Source organism: Parasteatoda tepidariorum, chromosome 4 (assembly GCF_982258835.1).
Source record: "Parasteatoda tepidariorum strain Cologne lab strain chromosome 4, Ptep-v5.0, whole genome shotgun sequence".
Lineage (NCBI taxonomy): Eukaryota > Metazoa > Arthropoda > Arachnida > Araneae > Theridiidae > Parasteatoda > Parasteatoda tepidariorum.
Window position 1 is genome coordinate 8857501 of NC_141758.1, and position 21497 is coordinate 8878997.

The following is a 21497-nucleotide window of genomic DNA, read 5'->3' on the forward strand; positions in this document are numbered from 1 at the left end:
AATATTTTAAAAAACAGGTAAATATTTTAAAAAACAAAGACTGAATTTTCGTGAATTACGGTAATGCTGTAAGTAGATCCTAAAATTACTCTTATGAAGGAGATGAAAGATTCCGTTGTGCAACATTTATTTCTGCCCGGGTAACTAACAATGAAAGTAGCCTTCAGCGTCGGAAATGCCACCGTTAAAACAATTTGACCCTTTTCAAGGTTTCTTTTCTATCGTCTGCACCTTTAGGGGATATAAGACCTGTTCTGCCTACATTTTCACTCTAATTCATTTCACAATTAGAATGACTAGTGGATCCAAAACACGACTATCGTTACTTCCACTTACATCGTCTGTGTATTTTATGTGAGTGTGCAACATGATCAATTAATTCAGAAACATGATAATTTGAAAGTTTATATTTAAAACTGAAGTCAAAGCACGGTGCTTTTCCAAAGCTAAGGCTGAAGGTAACACAAAAATATTACCTAGGTCCAAGCATTTATCATTACAACCATTTTTTTTTTCTGTTAAGGAACTTTTTACACGGCATGTCTTGGACTCGGAACACATATTTTATTTCAAGCAAACAATCGATTTTTTGTTGTTGTCACCATTGAGATAGCTCTAACCGTTGAAGATAGAAACTGGGTTTAAGACATTGGTGTCTAGAGTAGACAAACTCGCATGTCACACATACACACAGCAGCCACAAATAAACCTCTGAATAACGAAAGGTCTCATAGACACAAATCATCGTTTTTTCGTGTAATCTTTATTCCGCATGAATCTTGGAGACAAAAAAACGTAATATAGTTTTCCTGAGTCAGCTTTATAAAGGGAATTCCATTTTTATTGTATCGTTCGTCTGGACCTAAAAACTAGAAGCAGAACATGTGAGTTTTTCGCGAATCAAAATCTTATAATCCAACGAAGTGTTGAAACTTTTTTTAAATCCCATTAACGAGACGTATACATGCACATCATTCTACCGCCATTTTGATTATTTTGGTTCCGGCAGATTTTCGCCATTTTGAATATTCGGAACTGCGCCGGAAACTGCAAATATCGATAGTCTTATCCATACGATTTTATTATCAAACATCGATTTTCGTATATACCTGATTTAAAAGTTATGCATTGCGATTCGTATTTACACGATTTAAAAATCGGGCATTGCGATTATTATTATTAACGTGATTTAAAAGCCCTATTATCACGATTCGTATTCACTCGAGGTTAATATCCAATATCGCGATTCGTATTCACGTGCTTGTCATATCAGAAACGAACGTAATTTGTACGTAGTTTAAAAACTACGCATTGCGATTCGTATTCCCCGATTCTAAAAGTGAATCGATCTAAAAATTATGCATCGTGATTCGTATTTACGAGATTTTAAATTTCAATATCGCGATTCATATTCATAAGATTTTAAAATTCAATGCCACGATTCGCATTCACGCGATTTTAAAATCCAAATCGCGATTCTTGTCAGAAGTAAGTTTTTTCTTGAATTAGTTATCAATAAGGTGTGATGTTCTACATTAGGAGATAATTTAATTATAAATGTTAGTTTGAAAGTTTATGTTAAATATGAAACATATATGGTATATAAATTGATGTATTCATATCGATTTGTCGTTAATAACTTTTTCAGCGTTTTGCACTTTGTGTCACAATTATCCCTGTTTTTTTCCAAAGGTACCTTGGTGACATAAATCCTAACAATCGATTTTCAGAATGAGGTTTATTCCAAAAGTGTCTTGGAGACAAAATCCTTGACTGTATCCGAAACGAACATTGCTCCTTGTACACGCCCGTTGTCTCATGTCACTGAAATCTCTGTACCGTTGTGGGGGTCTAAAGAGATGACGGTTTCACGCCAGATCAACGTCCGGTAACCTATTAAAATAGCGTATCCTTTTCTATCACCTTAATTAGCTTTATAGAACAACGTAACAGTGAGTGGGTTTCTCAGAATGCGTTTGGAATGTTGTCAAAGCGTTAAATGGCAACTCTTGTGCGAGGAATCATTAATCTGCCTGACTTATTTTTGTCATAAAACTTCAGTTTTTATGGTGCCACACTTCCTTTGTTTCTGATGTGAAAAGAGCTACCTTGAATGTAACCGAAGCCTTTCTTTTATGATCCAAGAAATCACTTTCGTGCCCATCAATATTGCTTCATGCTTCAGCGAGTGATGGACGATCAAGACAACAGCTTCCATTCCTTTTTTTGTTTTTTAACAAATCTAATCTTTAATGTGTTAAAAAGATTAGCAGGTTGGATTAACGACTTTATTATTATGTGTTTAATTTCTTTCTAGAAGGAAGATTGTGTTTTCCGAAATTCCTTAAAAAGCACATTCTAAGTGCCTTAAACTTGAAGCAACGAAATAGTTTTAAACTATAATTACCATATTTGCTCTAAAAATTAAAACAGACAAATAGCTTAAACATTGTTATTATTATTAAACTTTCTTTTAAAAATTGCCGATTTGGCAAGATTTCAGCAGTTTATTTTTGTAAACCCAGATAATGAAGCGTTGGATTGCACATAATCAGCAAAAGATCGATCTCTCGCTGATGGAAAACAGGAGTTCGTGAGTTCGATCCTGGCAGCCGACTAAACAGCTAGCGTGCTTATGCAGCAAGGTGCACTTTAAATCTGCCGCAGCTGAAAGTCCTCTTGTTTGTTGTGGTGTGGAAGTTTGGATAGAGGGATAAGCTCAGGCACTTTTAAAAATCAGATCAAAAATGCTTTTCATTTCCCCCAAACTATGGCTTTTCTTTATATTCATATTTTTTTCTTTATATTTTTATTTATACTCAGGGACCAGCCCAAACCTTGGGACGGGGACTGGTTCTTAGACTTTACTACGATTTTGAAACAGCGTTTTACTACGTTCCAGAGAACTTTTAAGACAATGGTCACTTCTTTTAATTGTATTTTACTTTTATTTATTAGTGTTCATGAATTCCTTTTTATATGTATTCCTGTATTGACATTGGGAATAAATAAAAAAATATGTGTCTGCTCTTCATCCCTATTTCGGTGTCATGGAAAGTAGACGCCTACCTTTCCATTGCAATTAGGCTTATCTCGCTTAATATATATGACCGTTTTCATATTACTCCGCCATCCTATTTATTTTAGTAAACGGAATACTTTTGACAACTTTTCTTTTATATTTGTTTCAGATTTGTTTCTTGTCTTCCCACTTCAAATGACGTAGCCTTATATCTAGCCTACGAAGTTTAGAAAAGAAATGAAATTCAGCAGGTGACCCATGATTTCAAAAGTGTTGCTCATTTAATCCACTACTGTGATGGCCGATCACTGTGAACTTGTGTCGGAGATGAATGTCGTTGAGAAGATGAGCACTCAGGAGAGGCTGAAGCACGCGAGAAAGAGACGCGTGCAGCAGTTGAAGCGATGGAATCAACGCGAGAAAGAATGGCAGCAGACGAAGAGGAAGAAAGGAGGGGCGGCAACCCCGGACCTCATTCCAAAGTCCAAAAGTAACAAATCTTACAAAGTACATTTTGTGCCAAGCGTCATGCTTCTGGAAGCAGCGGCTAGGAATGACGTCGAAGAAGGTAAGATTCTTTCTGAATAAAAACAGACGACTTAAAACATCCAGTATTCTTTAAACTGATATTTTTTTTAATTTAGAAGCCTCTTGCCCGGTATTCACTAGATTGTTTTCCTTAAAGTAATGTGCTATTGCCCGATATACACCTGCCCCGTATTCCTGACATTGATGTTTTTCTAAGTGTCCATTGCCCAATTAATGAAAAAAATGAACGAAAATAATAATATATAAAATAAAAACGAATAGAAAGTGTAGCAAACTCGAAGCGTCGTAATGCTTTAAAAGGCATTTAGTTGTTAAAAAGATAGTTTTTTTTTTATTATTTTCAATTTCCTAATTCTGAAATCGAAAATTCTGCCAGCTGTATCTTCTGCATGAAAAATATTAACATGCATCCCTTACATTTCTAAATCTGCAAGAAAAAAGATGCAATCCATTCCCCTTAGGGAGGCAGCTTGGAATTGAAAAACTTATTCTTCCCCCTTGTTGTTTCGTAATTTTGCGGCCAAGAAATACGATCAACGTGCTATAACACGCAACAAATTCTGTTTGTTTCTGTGTGAGGAAGAAATATTAAAGTTCCTAATGCATGTGAAAAAGTGGCTTATTTTGATGTCTAACGAGAGAAAGGCAAATATTTACGATTTAGCTGTTAGGTCGATTTGAAATTAACTTTGCTACGCCACAAAATGCGAACAAAAACACACGTTGTCCATTACTCGATCTCATTTGAATTGGCATTGCGTTCAATACTTGCTGTAATAATAAACTCGGAGGCTGTCCAACTTGCGTCCCAAGTGTCTCCAAATATGCTCTTTCAATGACATATCTGGGGATTAAGCAGGCCTTGTAAAGTTGGAATTTTCATGCATATATACTTTCTCCGGAAAACAAATTGCAGGTTAGGTTACACAAAAATTAATATATCAACTTTTGTTTTATTTTCGTCACCGCTATTTTAAATTTTCTAAGCCCTAGGGGACCCTGCACATGTATATATTGTGGGGTCCACAAAGTCCTCCATGTTCCCATAACAAATTATATCTCTGTGGAGGAATTGCATTGGAGATGGATCGTTCTCTGGTTTATTTCAAAATTACAATCTGTGGATGAATGAATAGATGTATGAATGGTATGAACGGTTGTGACGTATGGGTGTAGCAGAAGTCGAATTCTTGGCCACAGATGGCACCAGCGGAAAACAAGTACAATCGCACCCCTTACGGTTACGACAACAACATTGTAAAACCTAACAGTAAGACTCCCAGTAAAGATTTTAAATACATAAAATAGATTTTTTATTAATTTTGTACTTAAACATAATAAATTTAATGATATAAAAAGTTCTTAAGGATTCTTGTAATAATGACAATTTTGTGTTTCAGTTCGGAGACTTCTTATGCTCGGTGTTAGTCCTGACTCGACGAATGAAGATGGACTCACGGCTCTGCACCAGGCAAGTATTCATTCCATTGACTACAGTTCTTCTTAATAATAACCACTAATATATCGAGGCTCAATATATTGTGGTATGTTGACAGAAAGAATGTCTTATGTTTTATGTTCAATACACAGTGTTGCATTGACGACAGCGAGGCGATGATGAAACTCCTTCTAGAGTTCGGTGCCAACGTCAACGCCAAGGACAGCGAGCAGTGGACACCGCTTCATGCAGCAGCTACCTGTGGCCATATACACTTAGTGAGGTACCTCATCTCTAAAGGGGCCGATCTGCTGGCTGTGAATGCTGACGGAAACATGCCGTATGACATATGCGAGGACGAAACCACCTTGGACTATATCGAATCTGAAATGGCCAAAAAAGGTATCACTTTTCAATTCATTCATGGATTCACGATTGGAATGGAAGCAAATTTTACTGCTTGAGTTCCGCTCGACTCCAGTTGGTTAAAAAATGTCCGGTCCTTACTCCGCATGAGGATTTTAAAAAAAAACAGGCACTTGAAAGCAGTCTTCTGACGTGACAAGACTGAAAAAAAAAATGCTTTGCCAATACTTGAAGTATTAAGGCTGTTTTTCGAAATCTCCGTCGTAATATGAATTGATACTTTTTTGCGAACTGTGAGTTTGCAACTGTTACTCATGACTGTTAGACCAAGTTTAGAGTATCTAATGGCAGCGCTGTCTACGCTTGTTTTGAAAACGGCTTAAAACGTCAATACTATTTAGCCACAGTTTTGTGAAAATGGTCTAATTTCTTAATACGGCTTAAAAACTTACTCCTATGCTGCGTTACTTGGGCTCATAAAATTTTTCAAAACTGAGAATAAGGCAGTGATTTTGATAATTTTTATTTAGGGGGAAAATATCACCCAATTGGTGATTTTTAAAAAGATTTAATAACTTTTAAAATATTTAAGGTATTTGTCTGTTCTAAAAAACACAGATAATTCTTCACGACAAGATTACATCTACAATTTAAAATCATCGCATTGCTTCAAGTGTAAGGCACTTAAACTATGGCTTTTTTGTTTTTCTTGGACACAGAGCTTTGAAAACAGCGTTAGGAGACAATTTTAATTGCATGAAGTAAAAAAAACTGGTGTATACGAATTCGGAAATGTGAATGAGAACTTGATAGGTGAGTTATATTCACTCTGAAGAACATGCTAAACCAGATTCTCGTTCGCATCTCCGTAATCGCATACGCGATTTTTTTCGCATACTATGATAAAGGCCCTTTTACTCCAACTAGCAAGAAAAAGTGAAAAATGTAGAGAGTCAATAACTACTTGCTTAAATCCCTAAATCGGAATTTTCTTCCCCCAAAGTCTGTGAAACATCCCTGGGGATGATCTGAAGATATGACATCACAATTTTGATCCCCTGCGGAGGGGATAGCTCCTCCGCGTTTGCTAGACCGATGACCTGCATGCGAATTCGAGTGTTTTACTTTAGAAATTTTCCCATAACGAGATAACAATTGATACCGCTCACCCTCGGTCCCTACGCAGGCTGATATAAGTTATCACACACCCCGCTTACTGACCGCAGCCAGTGATGCTTGTATCGGTGTTCTACTGGGAATCCGTGTCTATACGATCAGTTCGCTGAAAGAAGCCGTATTTTTTAAATTTGATTTGATCAGGAATTATCGATTTCGCTCAAATTCTTATTTTGTCATGTAAAATTATGTTCTTTAAAAATATGTAACTCTTTTTATACTTTACAATTCATAATATTTTCGACCATTATTTAATAAAATAATTTAAAAAAATAGTAAATATCTACTAAAAGTTTTCATGGAATTATCTTTGGAGAAACGAACTTTATAATTGTGGGCAAAAACTTTTCAATTCATTTAAGAAGTTATGGCAAAATAAGCACAAAAAATAAAATTAACATGAAGGGGTTCAAACTTTGAACTCTTGAACCCTATTTTCCAGATTGCAGCTACCTCCAATATTTTGGGGGTAAGAAATCCAAATTCGTTGTAAAAAAAGTTATGTTTACCCCGAGAAAGTACGTTTTTGTGTCAGATTCCGTAACTTAGACTATTGTCTGGACTAATTAATTGGCATATTTGAAATCGCCCCCTCAAACCTTTAAAAATGAGTCCTAGAACGCGAAGATCCCATCATTATATCAAAAGTTATTCAGGGTGGTCCGTTTTTTCTTATTTTGCACACTACATTGACTACGAATACTTGACTTTGGTGGAAGTTGTTGGTGAACAAACTTAGCTCGCTCCATGGCCATAATATTTCGAAGAAACCTAAAAATAATGAATAAAATGGCGAAATGATTTTTGTTTTCAAAAAAAAGCTTCTATAATTTTTAATATACATTAAAAATTTAAAAGTTTACGACTAATACTGAACTAATAAACTAACTAATAAATTACTAAAACTATTGTAGAATAAAAATTAATTGTATTGTCATTGGACACACTGTAGGAATCACGCAAGAAATGATTGACGAAACGCGTGCTATAACAGAACAGGAAATGCTTGTTGATTTGAAGTGCATGTTGGAAGATGGAGGAGATATAGAATACAGAGATCAACAAGGAGCTACACCCGTATGTATTCTCTATTTTGTTCTTTCTTATTCACTCTTTCCTTCTTCTATTCTAACTGTTGGATGTCAATGCTCACCTACATTGCAGTCAATTGGATGGAAATCCACACAACTTTGTTACAAACATTGGAGGTAGTGGGTTCATTTCTGAATCAGATCAATAAACCCTACACAGAGCCTTGGTGGCTCAGGGGAAAGAACGCTCGCCTTCCATTGAGGTAAACCGGGTTCGAATCCCAGCTATAACTGATTGATTCGAATTCCATACCCTGTTGCACCGATCACAGTGCTACGTAAAATATCCTCAGTGGTAGAAGGATCACGGGTCCCCTTCCATCAGACTAACCGTGGGAGGTCTTTGCGGTTTTCTTCTCTAACTCAAATACGGGTTGGTTCCATTAAAAGACTTCCACGATGGCAAATTTCTCCCAATACTTTATCCAGGAATTCCCTTGTCTTTTGGATTGGGTTCAAAATGACTAGGTAACGTAGTTCAACATTAGCAGTTGTAAAACCGAGCCGGCTGTTCAACGACGATTAAGAAAAAAATAAACCTACCCAGTGGTCGGGATTAAACTCGAGAGTAAAATTGCGCCCTCAAATTAGTTAGTCAAATGAAGTATAAAAATTATTTAGTTCAATGGGATGCCTGCAAGTGACGAAGTGTGGGTATCCCACTCCTGATGGGTTGTTGAAACTTGACTTTTGTTTACGTTAGCAACTGTTCTTTCCATTATTCTGTTTCGAGTAAGTCAAGCCCTTCAAGTATCAATTCTCTTATGTGGCACACTTTATATTTCACGAAGATTCTTTCACAAAGATTTCAATTTTTTCACTATCTGTTTCTTACTTAACACAAAAGCTGGCACGAAACCATGTTGATCATAAACAAACTAATTATAAATCGAAGTTGCCAAGTACAAGAAAAAAAATGTATTACGATAACAATAAAATACATAAACAAATAATAAATCTAAATTAAATAAAAGTCGTAGCAGCGTAAGAATTATGTTTCAACAAATGCTATGTGCATATATGGCAACGTTACTTTCAAAAAGTTACGAGTAAAAGTACAAGTATTTTTAAAAAAAGTAATGATTAAAAAGTAAAAAGTTCTTATTTTAAAAAGTAACGAGTAAAAAGTACAAGTAAAAGTACAAGTACTAAGCAAAAAAAGTAACGATTTAAAAGTACATTTCTGGGAAATCGAAAATTCAAAGTAACCTAAAATTTTATTGAATAATATTCTTATGTTCTTTAATGTTTGTAAGGTCTTTAATGTTTGTGTTAATGTAAGGTCGGCAAAATTGTTGTTATTTATTTAATTATTTTTAAATTTGAAAGTTATGGATATTAATTTATTTTTAAATTCGGAAGAATATTATAATTTAATTTTATAATATAATCGTATAATATAATTTTAATATCAAACTTTTTATGAATTTGCACGAAAAAGAAATTTTATCTATTGATTTAAATTTTTTGTTTATTATTTTTATCTATTTAAATTACCATTAATTCAAAATTGTGTTACTCTTTAGAAACGCATTTTAAAAGCACAAACATAAACAAAGCAAACACGGGGTTTCAGATAGCTTTGTGATGTTTGAGTTAGTAAGAAAAAAATTGAATGTGCAGTATAAGTTGAAACAGAAGGTATTTAAACACAAAGTTAGCTATGAATGCATATATATTGCACATTAATTTTATAAATTAAAAAAACATAAGCATTTTTTATAAATTTAATTTTTTTTTTTAGAAAGTTTACCGAGTTTTAGAAAAAAGTAACGATTTCATTCGATATTTCCGTTACAAATACTTGTACTTTTTCCCTAAAAAAGTAACGAAAGTACAAGTAAAAGTACTAAATTTAAAAAGTAACGAAGTACAAGTAAAAGTACGTACTTTTTACTTGTACCGGCGGTACAAGTAACGAAAGTAAAAGTACTGCCATATATGGCTATGTGTGATCCGGATCTGTATTTAATTAATTTCACGTTAATTAATATTTTTTAACTTATGTGTTGAAACTTAGTTCGACTTTAACAAGCCATTTTACTTATAAGCGATCAGCTGGCGCTGGCATTGTGATCTTCTTCTGGAAGTGCAAGAACCCAATGGTATCAGATAGTTTGCAATTACTACATTTTAAAAAGGAATAGATGGAGTGAAATGCATTTGTATTCAATAAGTTGTAGTTTAAAAAATGTAGTTTTTCCGACCACTGAAATCAAGTTAAACCAGATCAGCTGACTTTCAGCAATTCATTAGCAGTTTCATTCACTTTTGAACAATTCTTTTATGTAACAGTTTATTCATAGTAAAAGTACTTTCAAGAGACACTGTTAAAAGTAAGCTAAATTCGATAGCTCTTCTTTTGGTCAGAGTCAAACCATCATCTGATCGGATACAAAATTACGGTGCACTTTTGCACGCCCTTTAAAGTTCGGCAAAGAAATAAAAAATTGGTTTTAACTAGATGTATGTAGAATGACGTAATTTTATTCAAAGTAATTTCATGCATGTAGTATAACGACGTAATTGTATGAAGTATGACATAATTTCATGCATGTAGTATAACGTAATTGTATGAAGTATGACTTAATTTTAAACTACATACATCCAATTTAGTTTCCTTATTTCCTCTCTTACTTGCACAGAGAAACAAAAAGCCGTTGTTTTTATTGCATTTCTAAAAGAACACCTTCACTAAAGAACAAATTGTTAAGATACTTTGAACATTTAGTAGCTATAAAAAAATAAAAATTTTTTTTCAAAAAAATGAGCTTTTATGTGCAATAAGTTGCCTAAATAGGATTGTTTTCAGGCAAATCAGAAAGCAAAGTTCACGCATTAACTAATAATCGATACAAATTACATTCCTGCCAAATCTTCCGGATTTTCCGGAAGATTTTATTTTCATATTTAAAGTGGTAGTAATCATGCACTATTTTTTCTTTAATAATTTTAATTTTTAAATGATATTGATCACCACTATTCTTACAAAAATTAAGCACATATATTAATATGCGTTACTATCATGGTTGTCAAAATTAAGCACATATTACTAAAACTAAAACTAAAAATTAAGCACATATATTAATATGCGTTACTATCATGGTTGTCACCTGCCCGATGATCCTAAGCACCGGGAAATCTTCAGAATCAACCGATTGCTGAACACACCAGTCAGAGTGGAAAGATTTCGTGGCGGCCGCCACGAAGTTCAATGCTATAGGTGTCAAGGCTTCGGCCACACACAGAGCAAATGCACCGATGAGCCAGCGTGTATGAAATGCGCTGGTGCGCATTACACCTACAAATGCACGAAACCCCTGAACGAGCCACCATCATGCGTGAACTGCAAAAATGACCACCCAGCCTGTTTCACAGGTTGCCCAGCCAGGCCAAAGAGAAAGCTCGCACCCAGGAGGAGACAACAACATCGAACTCCTACCAACCCAGTAGCCAGATTTACTCACATCGTGAGAGAACTACAGGAACTCATGAAAGATGCGGAATTAGTTTCCCTGATCCAGTCCCTCCTCCCACCAACCAAGACTTAGACGAGGAGATACTGCCAATGATGACGACCACAGATCTTCATCTGTGGAATTACTACTATTTGTTAAAGCCAATAGTCACCGTCGCCCTAGGGCCCATTTTCGATGAAGAAGTGAGGTGCCCGCATCCGCGGGCAGGTACTTCATCAAACCACCTATCGAGTCGAGTCGAGTCATGGTTGTCAACTTAAGTTTTCTCAAATACAACGTATTTGTTTGCTTAAAATTGAAGTTTCAATTCCATTTTAATACCACTGGGAAAAATGACAATGGAAGGGATTAAAAGTTGGCAGGTATAGGGGGAAATTTATCTGCAATTAATTACTTGTTATTCAAAAAATGATAAGACAATGAAACAGGTATACAACTGTCAATTACAAACGTTGCTTAATACAATTTTTGAAAATAGAATCACCATAACCGTTTGATCTTTTATATCTTTATTTAAGTAGAAATGGACAAAACTAATTTAATTCTAATTTGTTAAAATATTTATTCATAACCTTTGTCACTATGAAGCATATTTTCCGTAACTGCGAAAACTTAGTAGGGGGTGTATGCCTGTATTTATTAAAAAATTTGACGTTTTCAAAACATTTATTTTGTTACCCTTAATTCTATTATGTATTATGTTACGATGTATACCATTTGTAATGAATGTTTTGTACAGTCCTTGTTTGATCTTTCAGCTCCACATAGCTGCAGCTAACGGGTATGTGACCGTTGTGGAATTTATTCTCGATAACCATGGCTCTACTAATGTTTGTGATAATGACATGTGGCAGCCTATTCATGCAGCGGCATGCTGGGGACATGTAAGTAGTTCACCAAGCTCTCTTCTTATTGTGTTCAAGTGTGAATAAACAATAAATGAGTAAAACACCCTGAATTACTTTTGATCTAATGATCGGATCTTCGCGTTCTAGAAATCTATCATAAAGGTTCAAGGGCGTAACCTCAAATATACTAATTAATTAGCGCAGACGATATTTTAAGTTACGGAATGTGACACAAAAACGTACTTTTTGTAAACAAACATACTTTTTTTTATGATGGATTTGGATTTCTGTCCCCCAAAATATCGAAGGTTACCGCATTGTGGAAAACTTGGTTCCTATAGTTTGATTCTGGAGAGCGAATATCTCGAGAACTTTTTCATCAAATTGAAAAAATTTTACCCACAATTATAAAATTCGTTTATCCGAAGATAATTCCGTGCTAAAAATAACTTTTATTAATTATTTTTTATTATTTTTTAAAATGGTACGGTATACAAGTTTTTAAAACATTTTGAAGAATGTAAAATCTCAAGACAAAATGTAGGCGAAATCGGTCAATTAGTTCCCGAGAAATCGAATTTTCATGGAATTATCTTTGAATGAACGAATTTTATAATTGTGCTAAAAATGTTTCCATTCATTTAAAAAGTTTTCGTTTCATGGTGAAATGCGCAAAAAGTAAAATTAGCAGTAAAGGGTCCGAACTTTGGATCGCTCTCCTGATCAAACTCTGGGAACCCTGTTTCCTAGATTGCAGCTTCGCCCTATATTTTGACGGTAAGAAATCCGAATCCGTCGGTAACAAAATACGCATGAAGAAAGTTGCTACCCGTTAACAGAGTTACTGAAAATATTGATTTTTTGCAGTGGCTTTCTGTCAATGAACCAAATAAATCCAGGTATTATTATTTACTTTATGACTAGAGGTATAATTAGTGGTAAAGTATTCACCTACCGTCCGGGGTTCAATTCCTCGTGCGGCGTCTGATCGGATTGTACATTGCGTTTCAGGGACTTCAATTCTACTCTAATGCCTCCGGTGGTTTCAGAGCGGGAAAGTGATTAATAGAGTTCTATTTACTTTATTTCTGTAAAATTTCGAAGCCTCCTGTGAATTATTTTTTCTGTATTTTAATATAAATTTTCCGTTTTGAATTCTCGGTAATTTTACAATTAGACTCTAGATAAATGGTTACCAGTAAATTATCATACATTTTAATTGAAATCTTTTGTACACTGCAATGCTGTTTTTTTTTCTTCTTAAAATAGTGTGAATTTAATAGACTTGTAATGTTTTTCGTTATAGCCTGATGTTATTGAAATGTTGGTCATGGCTGGGGCAGATTTATCAGCGAAAACGAAAAATGGTGAAACTCCTTTTGGTAAGTATTGTAAATTTTTTTCATTGTTAAAATGCATGCTACTAAAACTTCTGTTAAGATTCTTCTGCCCAGAGTAATAAACAATGTCACTAAGAAAATGCATCAGTTAGTTTATAGATAAGTTAAATTTTTTTCATTTAAAAATATGTTTTTCACCATTTTTATATAAGACAAAAAAATCTATTGCTGACTTATTTTATTACTAAGTGCGAATTTTTAATGCCTGACGACCAAAAGCTGTCTTTATATAAAAAAAAACAAGTAGGGTAAACTAACCAGTGAAGGAACAATTAAGCTTCGCTTGCCTTTTTAAAAACCATATTAATTTCAAAATTCGTAATTTTAGTTAAATGACAGTGTCAACATATTTGCAAATTATGTAAAAAAAATTGTAGAGAACTTACATAATATTGTTTTAAAGTTTTGGAGGTTCAAATAGCAAGTAGTAAGAATTGAAGGAACAGCTCTTACCAGTGAAGGAACACTCAGTAAAGGAACGCTTAATTTTGGTTATTTCTTAACGCTCTTTATGAATTTATAAGCCATACAAATATTTAAAAACAAGCCTATTCTTGAAATTATAACATATAAATACTTGGAAAATGTTAACTTTTTTTGTAATCATGAATTGAAAATTAAAGTGTCAACATATTAACACATACTGTTCATTCACTGGGAAATCTATGCCCAGTAAAGGAACATGCTTGTTCCCTCACTGGTTAGAAGTTGTTTTTCGTATTTTTAACATACTTTTGATGCGGAACATCACTAAAGGTACACGAAAATTAAAGTTTATCTTTTATTTTCATTAACTTAGAAAAAAAAACCAGTAAAGGAACACTTGTTCCTTCACTGGTTTTTCATCGTTTGGTGATCCAGTGAATAAACACTCAGTACTTTATTATGCTATGATGCTTAAAAAAAAATAAAACGTAACTTCAATAACTATATTTTGAATTTTCTTTTTCACAGAGAGAAAAATAAAACTATTACAAGCAATTAATTCTACTTCAAACATATAAATACAAACACTCACCTTATAATTTTTTTAAAGAAACAAGGTGTTGCAGAGATAATAACAAATTCAGAAATTTTTCTAGAGAAGTCTATTTAACCAGGTAATCCAAAACATTGCTAGATGACTTCCTATTGTTTGGCAGTAAGCTATTGCTACCAATCACTCTAAAGAAAAACTTTCAAATTCTTATTTTTAGAAATGTTCCTTCTCTGGGTAGTGTTCCTTCACTGGTTGGTTTACCGTATAATATGAAAAAATGTGTAGTGAATCTCTATTTATAACAAGTTGACATTTCTTTTTGATGCCTACTAATTGACATACCCTTCCACATTAGAGTTGGGTATAACGGATCATCTAAGTGACTCGAATCAATAGAATCAGTTCACTTTGATTATTTGAATTACTGCTTCAAATCAATTGATTTGAATCAGTTATTTCTATCGAAATAGATTTAAATTTTATAAATTTCGAAATAGATTAAGTTTCATAAATTTCAGTTTTTTTTTACAGTGATGCTATGTCCTATACAGTTAAAAATTTCTTGTAAAACCTAAGAGATTCTTACGCACTCATTATGAAGGACTTAAGATTTTCCTATTAAAAAAAATCGATGAATTCAGATAAAAAAATAAATTTAAAAAAATAAAACATTTCTTTCGTAGTTTCTTAAAAATCTTTATAGCAATTAGCAACATATGCAGTATAATTATACGAAAAATATATTATATGTATATTTACTTGAAAGAATTCATTCATGTGAAAGAATAGTACATTTGTTTTTCTTCCATATTTGTGCGAAATATTATTTTCAATGACAGTAAATTAAGATTGAAATTTTTAAATCAAGCTGCATTTCCAATTTAGTGCTATTTCTTTTGTGGGTATTTTCTTTAATAAAGTTTTATACAGCTATTTTTTGTGTATGGATTTCAGTTTTTTCCTGTTATTATATTCTAATCTGTTTTAATGTCAGGTAAAAACTTATTTTGATTCCCCCCCCCCACATATTTTTTTCAAATATTCCTCCAATTATAACTTTTAGCAACTGGCGCTGTTGTGACTTGGAATTGTATGTGTTTTACTTTTTCTCTTCAATTTTTATTCTTATTGCATAATTCATTGTGTATGTATATAAAACACTAAAAATAATAAATTTTAATTTTCGTTTGTGAAATTCTTCTCTCTTTAATTTTCTATTGTCTCTTCTTTATTGTATATATATATATATATATATATATAAATATATATATATATATATATATATATTTATATATATATATATATATATATATATATATATATATATATATATATATATATATATATATATATATATATATATATATATATATATATACAATAAATGTTACTTATTGTTTTTCTTAATTTTCTTAGTGTTTTCTTGTATTTATTTATTTATTATATATATATATATATATATATATATATATATATATATATATATATATATATATATATATATATATATATATATATATATATATATATATAATAATTTCTTTTTAAAAGACATTTGTGAAGATCAAGATCTGAAAGAAAGAATCATGCAACTGAAGAATGAGATTGAGACAAAACGTGCTTCACAACCGCAAAAAGTGAAACGATCTCACAGCCAAAACACGAGAAGGTAAGACATTCTTTATGTAAAAACAAATACTTTTAATGCCGATTTAGAAATCCATTCGAGGAGAATTCCTTTAAATATGACGTATTATTTACGTCGGTGAAAAAGAATTCGTCGTGAAGGGTTTCTCCCGTCATATAGCATCCCCTTTCGGCACTGAGCTGTCATTGTAAGGAACTGGGGCTCGTTCCTGGGTGGCGGCATGAACTTCTTCAGACTAATGAGTACCAGCTTATCTGCAGGTAATGCAATGCTGACCACATTGCTACTATCATGCCTGTTCTTCACGAAATTGCAGAACCTTAACTTTCATGACCCCTGACCCACACTAGGCTGCAGCAGGAATGCTTTTTTACTCAAATATTGCATCGTTTCGACTCATAAATATGCACAAAAAATTGAGAATCACTTTTTTAATAACGAGATGGCTGTATGAAAAGAACCTAATTATATGAACGTTCGCCTCCCAATGAGGTTATTTAGGTTCAAAACACAGTAATGATTCGTCGTTACAATTTCTGTTCTTCACCGACTACAGTGCAGACGTAAATTTTCCTCATTGGTAGACGAATCATCGGTTAGAATCTCCTAGCCGCCGGACTAACCGTGGGAGGATCGTGTTTTTCTACTCCACGCAACGTAAAAGTCCCATCGAAGTGCCTAGAGTTCTTTTATCTTCTAGGTTGGGTTCAAAATTAGAAACATATGACATTGAACCTTGTTACTCCTAAAATCAAAATTGGGTTAACTGTTCAAGAACGATCGTAATATACATTTAAAATGATTTTCACAATGTGGTAAAATTTGCCAACTTGGGGATTTCTAAAAGAATTTAGCAACTAAGCTTTTTTGCCTCTTCCAAAACCCAGATAATTTTAAAAAGCTAAATAGTTTGAAAATTAATGCAAATTGCTGGCTTTGCTTCGAGTTTAAAGTACGTAAAGTGTGGCTTTTTTTAAATTTTCTTTTGGCGAAAGAGCTTTAAAAACATACTTTAATGAAAATAATGACCGCCTGTTTAGTGTGAATTCATTATTTACTAAAGGTGCGCTCCTTAGGTCAACAAGAGTTATTATACTAAGTCTATCGGAGACGCGTCATTTGCTTACTTTTGTAGACAAGAAGGGAGGAGCATGAGTAGGAACATGTAGGAGCGCTTACATAAGAGACTAAATTTTCGGGGACATCATTATATGCAATGCTTTTTTTTCTTCTTTTTGTGGGTTCCTTTGTTTAAGTTATTATTTTTTTATAACCGTCGTTAAACAGCTAACCCAATTTTGAGTTTACGATTACCAAAGTTCAACTTCGAAGACAAGGGAAATCCTGGATCAAGCATTCCGAGAGTCTTCGGGGAGGACTTTTTGATGAAACTAACCCGCCTTTGCGTTACACGGAGAGGAAAACCCCCGAAAACCTCCCACGGTTGGCCCAACAGCAAGGGTACTCTAACCCATGATCCATACACCACTGGGGGTATCGCTGCGTTACCACAGTGGTCAGTGCGATCTAGGTGCTGAATTCATATGGACCAGCCATAGGTAAGATTTGAATCTGGGAAGCTTCATAGGAAGGCAAGTACTTTATCCCCTGAGCCACCACGACTCTAGTTTAAATTATTGTAAAAAATGTTCCAAGTTACACGAAATTTAAATTTTGCGTCTTGTATGTAAGTAATTATTTTCAAATAAAAAAAAATTACTATGTAAAAAGGTATTTCACTCGATATTCTATTTCATATATAATCTTATACTTTACGAACTTATGATAAAATCACAATTTTTAATTTGAAACGTAAATTTTGCTAAGTTGTGTATGGGATATGGGACACGCTGTATTTTAAATGTGATTAGTAAAAAGCTTTTTAAAAATTACGAAGATTTATTATTCACGACAGTTATTGATTAACACTTTAAAAACGGGTCCTCGCCAGCGCTGAAATTCGATTCGATCGAATTTGACAGACACAGGGCTCTTGCACACCCAGAACATATTTTTAAAAAAATTACATTTTATTATGTTTTTTACTAACAATATATAACAGTTCTAAAAATAGGCACTCGCTTTCTGACGTGTCAAAAAAAAAAAGTAGAAACCTTAAGTACTGGTCACTTTTTCCCATCGCTGTTTAAAAATGTTTTTTAATGAATGTAGAAAGATACTCCGGAAAACAGAATTTTCATTGATCCTTTAGAATCCATCAATTTGTAATCGTGTGGCTGGAGAGTTCTTATAACATGTTTCCAAGTTTTAATGTATACATTAAATGTCTTTGGCCACCCCAAATATTTTATATAAAGCTCTTTAAAGTCAGTATATTTAACTAAATTTTGTATAATTATGTTATTTTTATTGTTGAATTAACTTTTTATAGTCGTAGAGTGAGGCTGGGATAGCCTGGTTGACAAGGTGCTGGACTAGCATTTGTGAGAAAGGGAGTTCGAATTCAGCTGATCGAAGACTCTCCGTGTAGTAAAGCACTCTAAATCTGTCGGGTCACAAAGTCTTCCTTGCTCCCATATCAAATTATATCTCTGGGGATACTGAATTGGAGGTTGATAGTTCTGTGGCTCGAAATGACGTATGGATGGGTTCGCCCTATAAACGGGTGTGACGTATGGGTGTAGCAGAAGTCGAATTCTTGGTCATAGATAGCACCAATGGAAAACAAGATTAATCGCACCCCGTCTGCCTTAATGGCCGACGACAACAAAACAACATTGCTATAGAATATTTGTAATATAAATTTAAAAAAAAATATATATAACTTGATTCAAGCAACAAGAAATTTTTTAAAAAAAAATATAGCTATTGAATGAGAAGGGCCTATCATTGTCTGTCACCGACTCATTAGGTGTGAGAAAAAAAGTGGCTAATAGGACATTAGATTCTACCGGCCACAGGCTACTAACTAAAAATTTTAATTTTTCAGTATAGTAACAACTCTATGCAAACATGTCCATATTCTTTGTCAAAGGATTTTACTTTGAATTCTACAATAAAATCTAACTCTAAGAAACTGTTTGCGTCTTCAAAACAAAATCATATAGGTGTTAGGTATCAATCAGGTGTGCACCAACGCGCTATACGCGGTCCATAAGGCTGTTTTTCGAATTCTTCTGTCATCTCATGAAATGATGCTTTTTTAAGAATTATATACTATTTTAATAACAGTTTGATCATGTTTAACCTACCTTTAGTCAGCGCCCTCTAAGTTTATTCTGAAAAAATGCAAACTGTGAATTTAACGAAAAGCCACAGCTTCAAGAAATTGAAAAGTGTTTATGATCTAATTTTTTCATTTTAGAGACTTATCCTAACACTGCATTATCTAAGCTCATAAAAATTTTCGAAAGAAATAAGAATAAGACTTTGATAATTTTACTCTAGGTGGAAAAAAGTTGCCAAACTGACTATTTATAGAAAAGCTAAATTAATTTTTGAAATATTTAAGTGATTCGTCTCTTTTAAAGCCCAGATAATTCTTCACGTCAGGATGGTATATATAATTTAAATTTAAATTTTGGTTCAAGTGTAAGGCACTCAAATTGTAGCTTTTTTAATTTTCCTCGGCAAAAGAAATTCGAAAAACCATTTTAAGGTGTTAAACTATGTTTTAAATAATTATTATTTCAAATGAATTATGAATCTGTTCTTTATTTTGCAGTCAGTCTGTAAGAAGGACGAGCATACGAGACAAAACACTGATATCTCGTCGAGAGGCGAGAGAAGAGGCAAGAATCAGACACGAGCAACAAGAACAGAGTGGAACAGACGAGGTAATATATGCGCCTTTCTAGAATATCTGTTATGACGATATAGATTGCTACCACTGCTATTAATGCTGTGTTTTTTTTATTCTTCTTTTGTTTTTTCTCTCCTATTAAAGAATCAAGACCCCAAATCAAAACCGGTTATTAAAGCAGTACCAAAATTTAGAGTTTGATTTACTGGAAAAGGTGAGAATTATACTCACTCTTTTTCTCCCTTATCCCCCATCCCCTCATTTTTTATCTCTGTTGATAATTATATGTTACTGTGAATGACTAAAATGGGTTAACTTCCAACCGGTGAATGTTGACAATCATCTAGTCGCTTTGGTAAATGTTCGAAATATACATTAGGTCTAGATTACCACTGCCCAGTATGTCCTACATCAATGTTTTTTAAGGTCTAGTGCCACTACCCAGCATGCATTTAACCGAACGCTGACGTTTCTCCTAATCTTTCCTCAGCAGATAATAAAATATGGAATCAATATAATAATATCAACGAATCAATTAATATCAAGTATTTCGGACATTTATCAAAACGACCACGTGATTGTTGACACTCTGGGTTGTTCACGGTAAACATATACATAAATGAATTATTTTTAAAAAAATGGCAACTATTTTGAAAATCAAGTGAAAGTAGTTTTAAAATACAGTCTGCCAACTCAGCAAAAAGTCCACTATAAGGGCTCTTTGAAAACATATTGTAACAGTATTGTTAGAAATAGTGATAGCAATAGTACGTACTTTGCTTTATAAATTATTAACAAACTAAATTTGTTGAATCTCTTTACAAAGAAATTTCCTAACAATAAATTTTTTTTTTCTATAAAGAAATTTTTAATCGGTCAGAACATCAACTAGCATTCAAAATATTCACATTTAATGAATTGCTTTACTTTGCTTTATAAATTATTAACAAACTAAATTTGTTGAATCTCTTTACAAAGAAATTTCCTAACAATCAATTTTTTTTTCTATAACGAAATTTTTAATCGGTCAGAACATCAACTAACATTCAAAATATTCACATTTAATGAATTGCTTTACTTTGCTTTATAAATTATTAACAAACTAAATTTGTTGAATCTCTTTACAAAGAAATTTCCTAACAATTAATTTTTTTTTTCTATAACGAAATTTTTAATCGGTCAGAACATCAACTAACATTCAAAATATTCACATTTAATGAATTGCTTTACTTTGCTTTATAAATTATTAACAAACTAAATTTATTGAATCTCTTTACAAAGAAATTTCCTAACAATAAATTTTTTTTTCTATAACGAAATTTTTAATCGGTCAGAACATCAACTAGCATTCAAAATCTTCACATTTAATGAATTGCTTTACTTTGCTTTATAAATTATTAACAAACTAAATTTGTTGAATCTCTTTACAAAGACATTTCCTAACAATCAATTTTTTTTTCTATAACGAAATTTTTAATCGGTCAGAACATCAACTAACATTCAAAATATTCACATTTAATGAATTGCTTTACTTTGCTTTATAAATTATTAACAAACTAAATTTGTTGAATCTCTTTACAAAGAAATTTCCTAACAATAAATTTTTTTTTTCTATAACGAAATTTTTAATCGGTCAGAACATCAACTAACATTCAAAATATTCACATTTAATGAATTGCTTTACTTTGCTTTATAAATTATTAACAAACTAAATTTGTTGAATCTCTTGTAACGAAAT

The 21497-nt window shown here is 32.8% G+C and overlaps 1 protein-coding gene across 4 annotated transcripts in view; it reads left to right on the forward strand.

Annotated features, from left to right (window-relative positions):
- The window catches only part of LOC107439236 (protein phosphatase 1 regulatory subunit 16A), an 88297-nt gene that overhangs the window by 60099 nt on the left and 6701 nt on the right, over nucleotides 1–21497 (forward strand). For all 4 annotated transcript variants that reach the window (XM_016051756.5, XM_016051757.5, XM_043046235.3 and 1 more), the window contains 8 exons: nucleotides 3192–3590; nucleotides 4972–5042; nucleotides 5162–5411; nucleotides 7504–7628; nucleotides 11880–12005; nucleotides 13276–13351; nucleotides 15900–16017; nucleotides 19682–19793. In XM_016051756.5, the coding sequence (XP_015907242.1) occupies nucleotides 3320–3590; nucleotides 4972–5042; nucleotides 5162–5411; nucleotides 7504–7628; nucleotides 11880–12005; nucleotides 13276–13351; nucleotides 15900–16017; nucleotides 19682–19793 (1149 nt within the window). In that variant the 5' untranslated portion in view covers nucleotides 3192–3319. The remainder of the gene's footprint in view (nucleotides 1–3191; nucleotides 3591–4971; nucleotides 5043–5161; nucleotides 5412–7503; nucleotides 7629–11879; nucleotides 12006–13275; nucleotides 13352–15899; nucleotides 16018–19681; nucleotides 19794–21497) is intronic.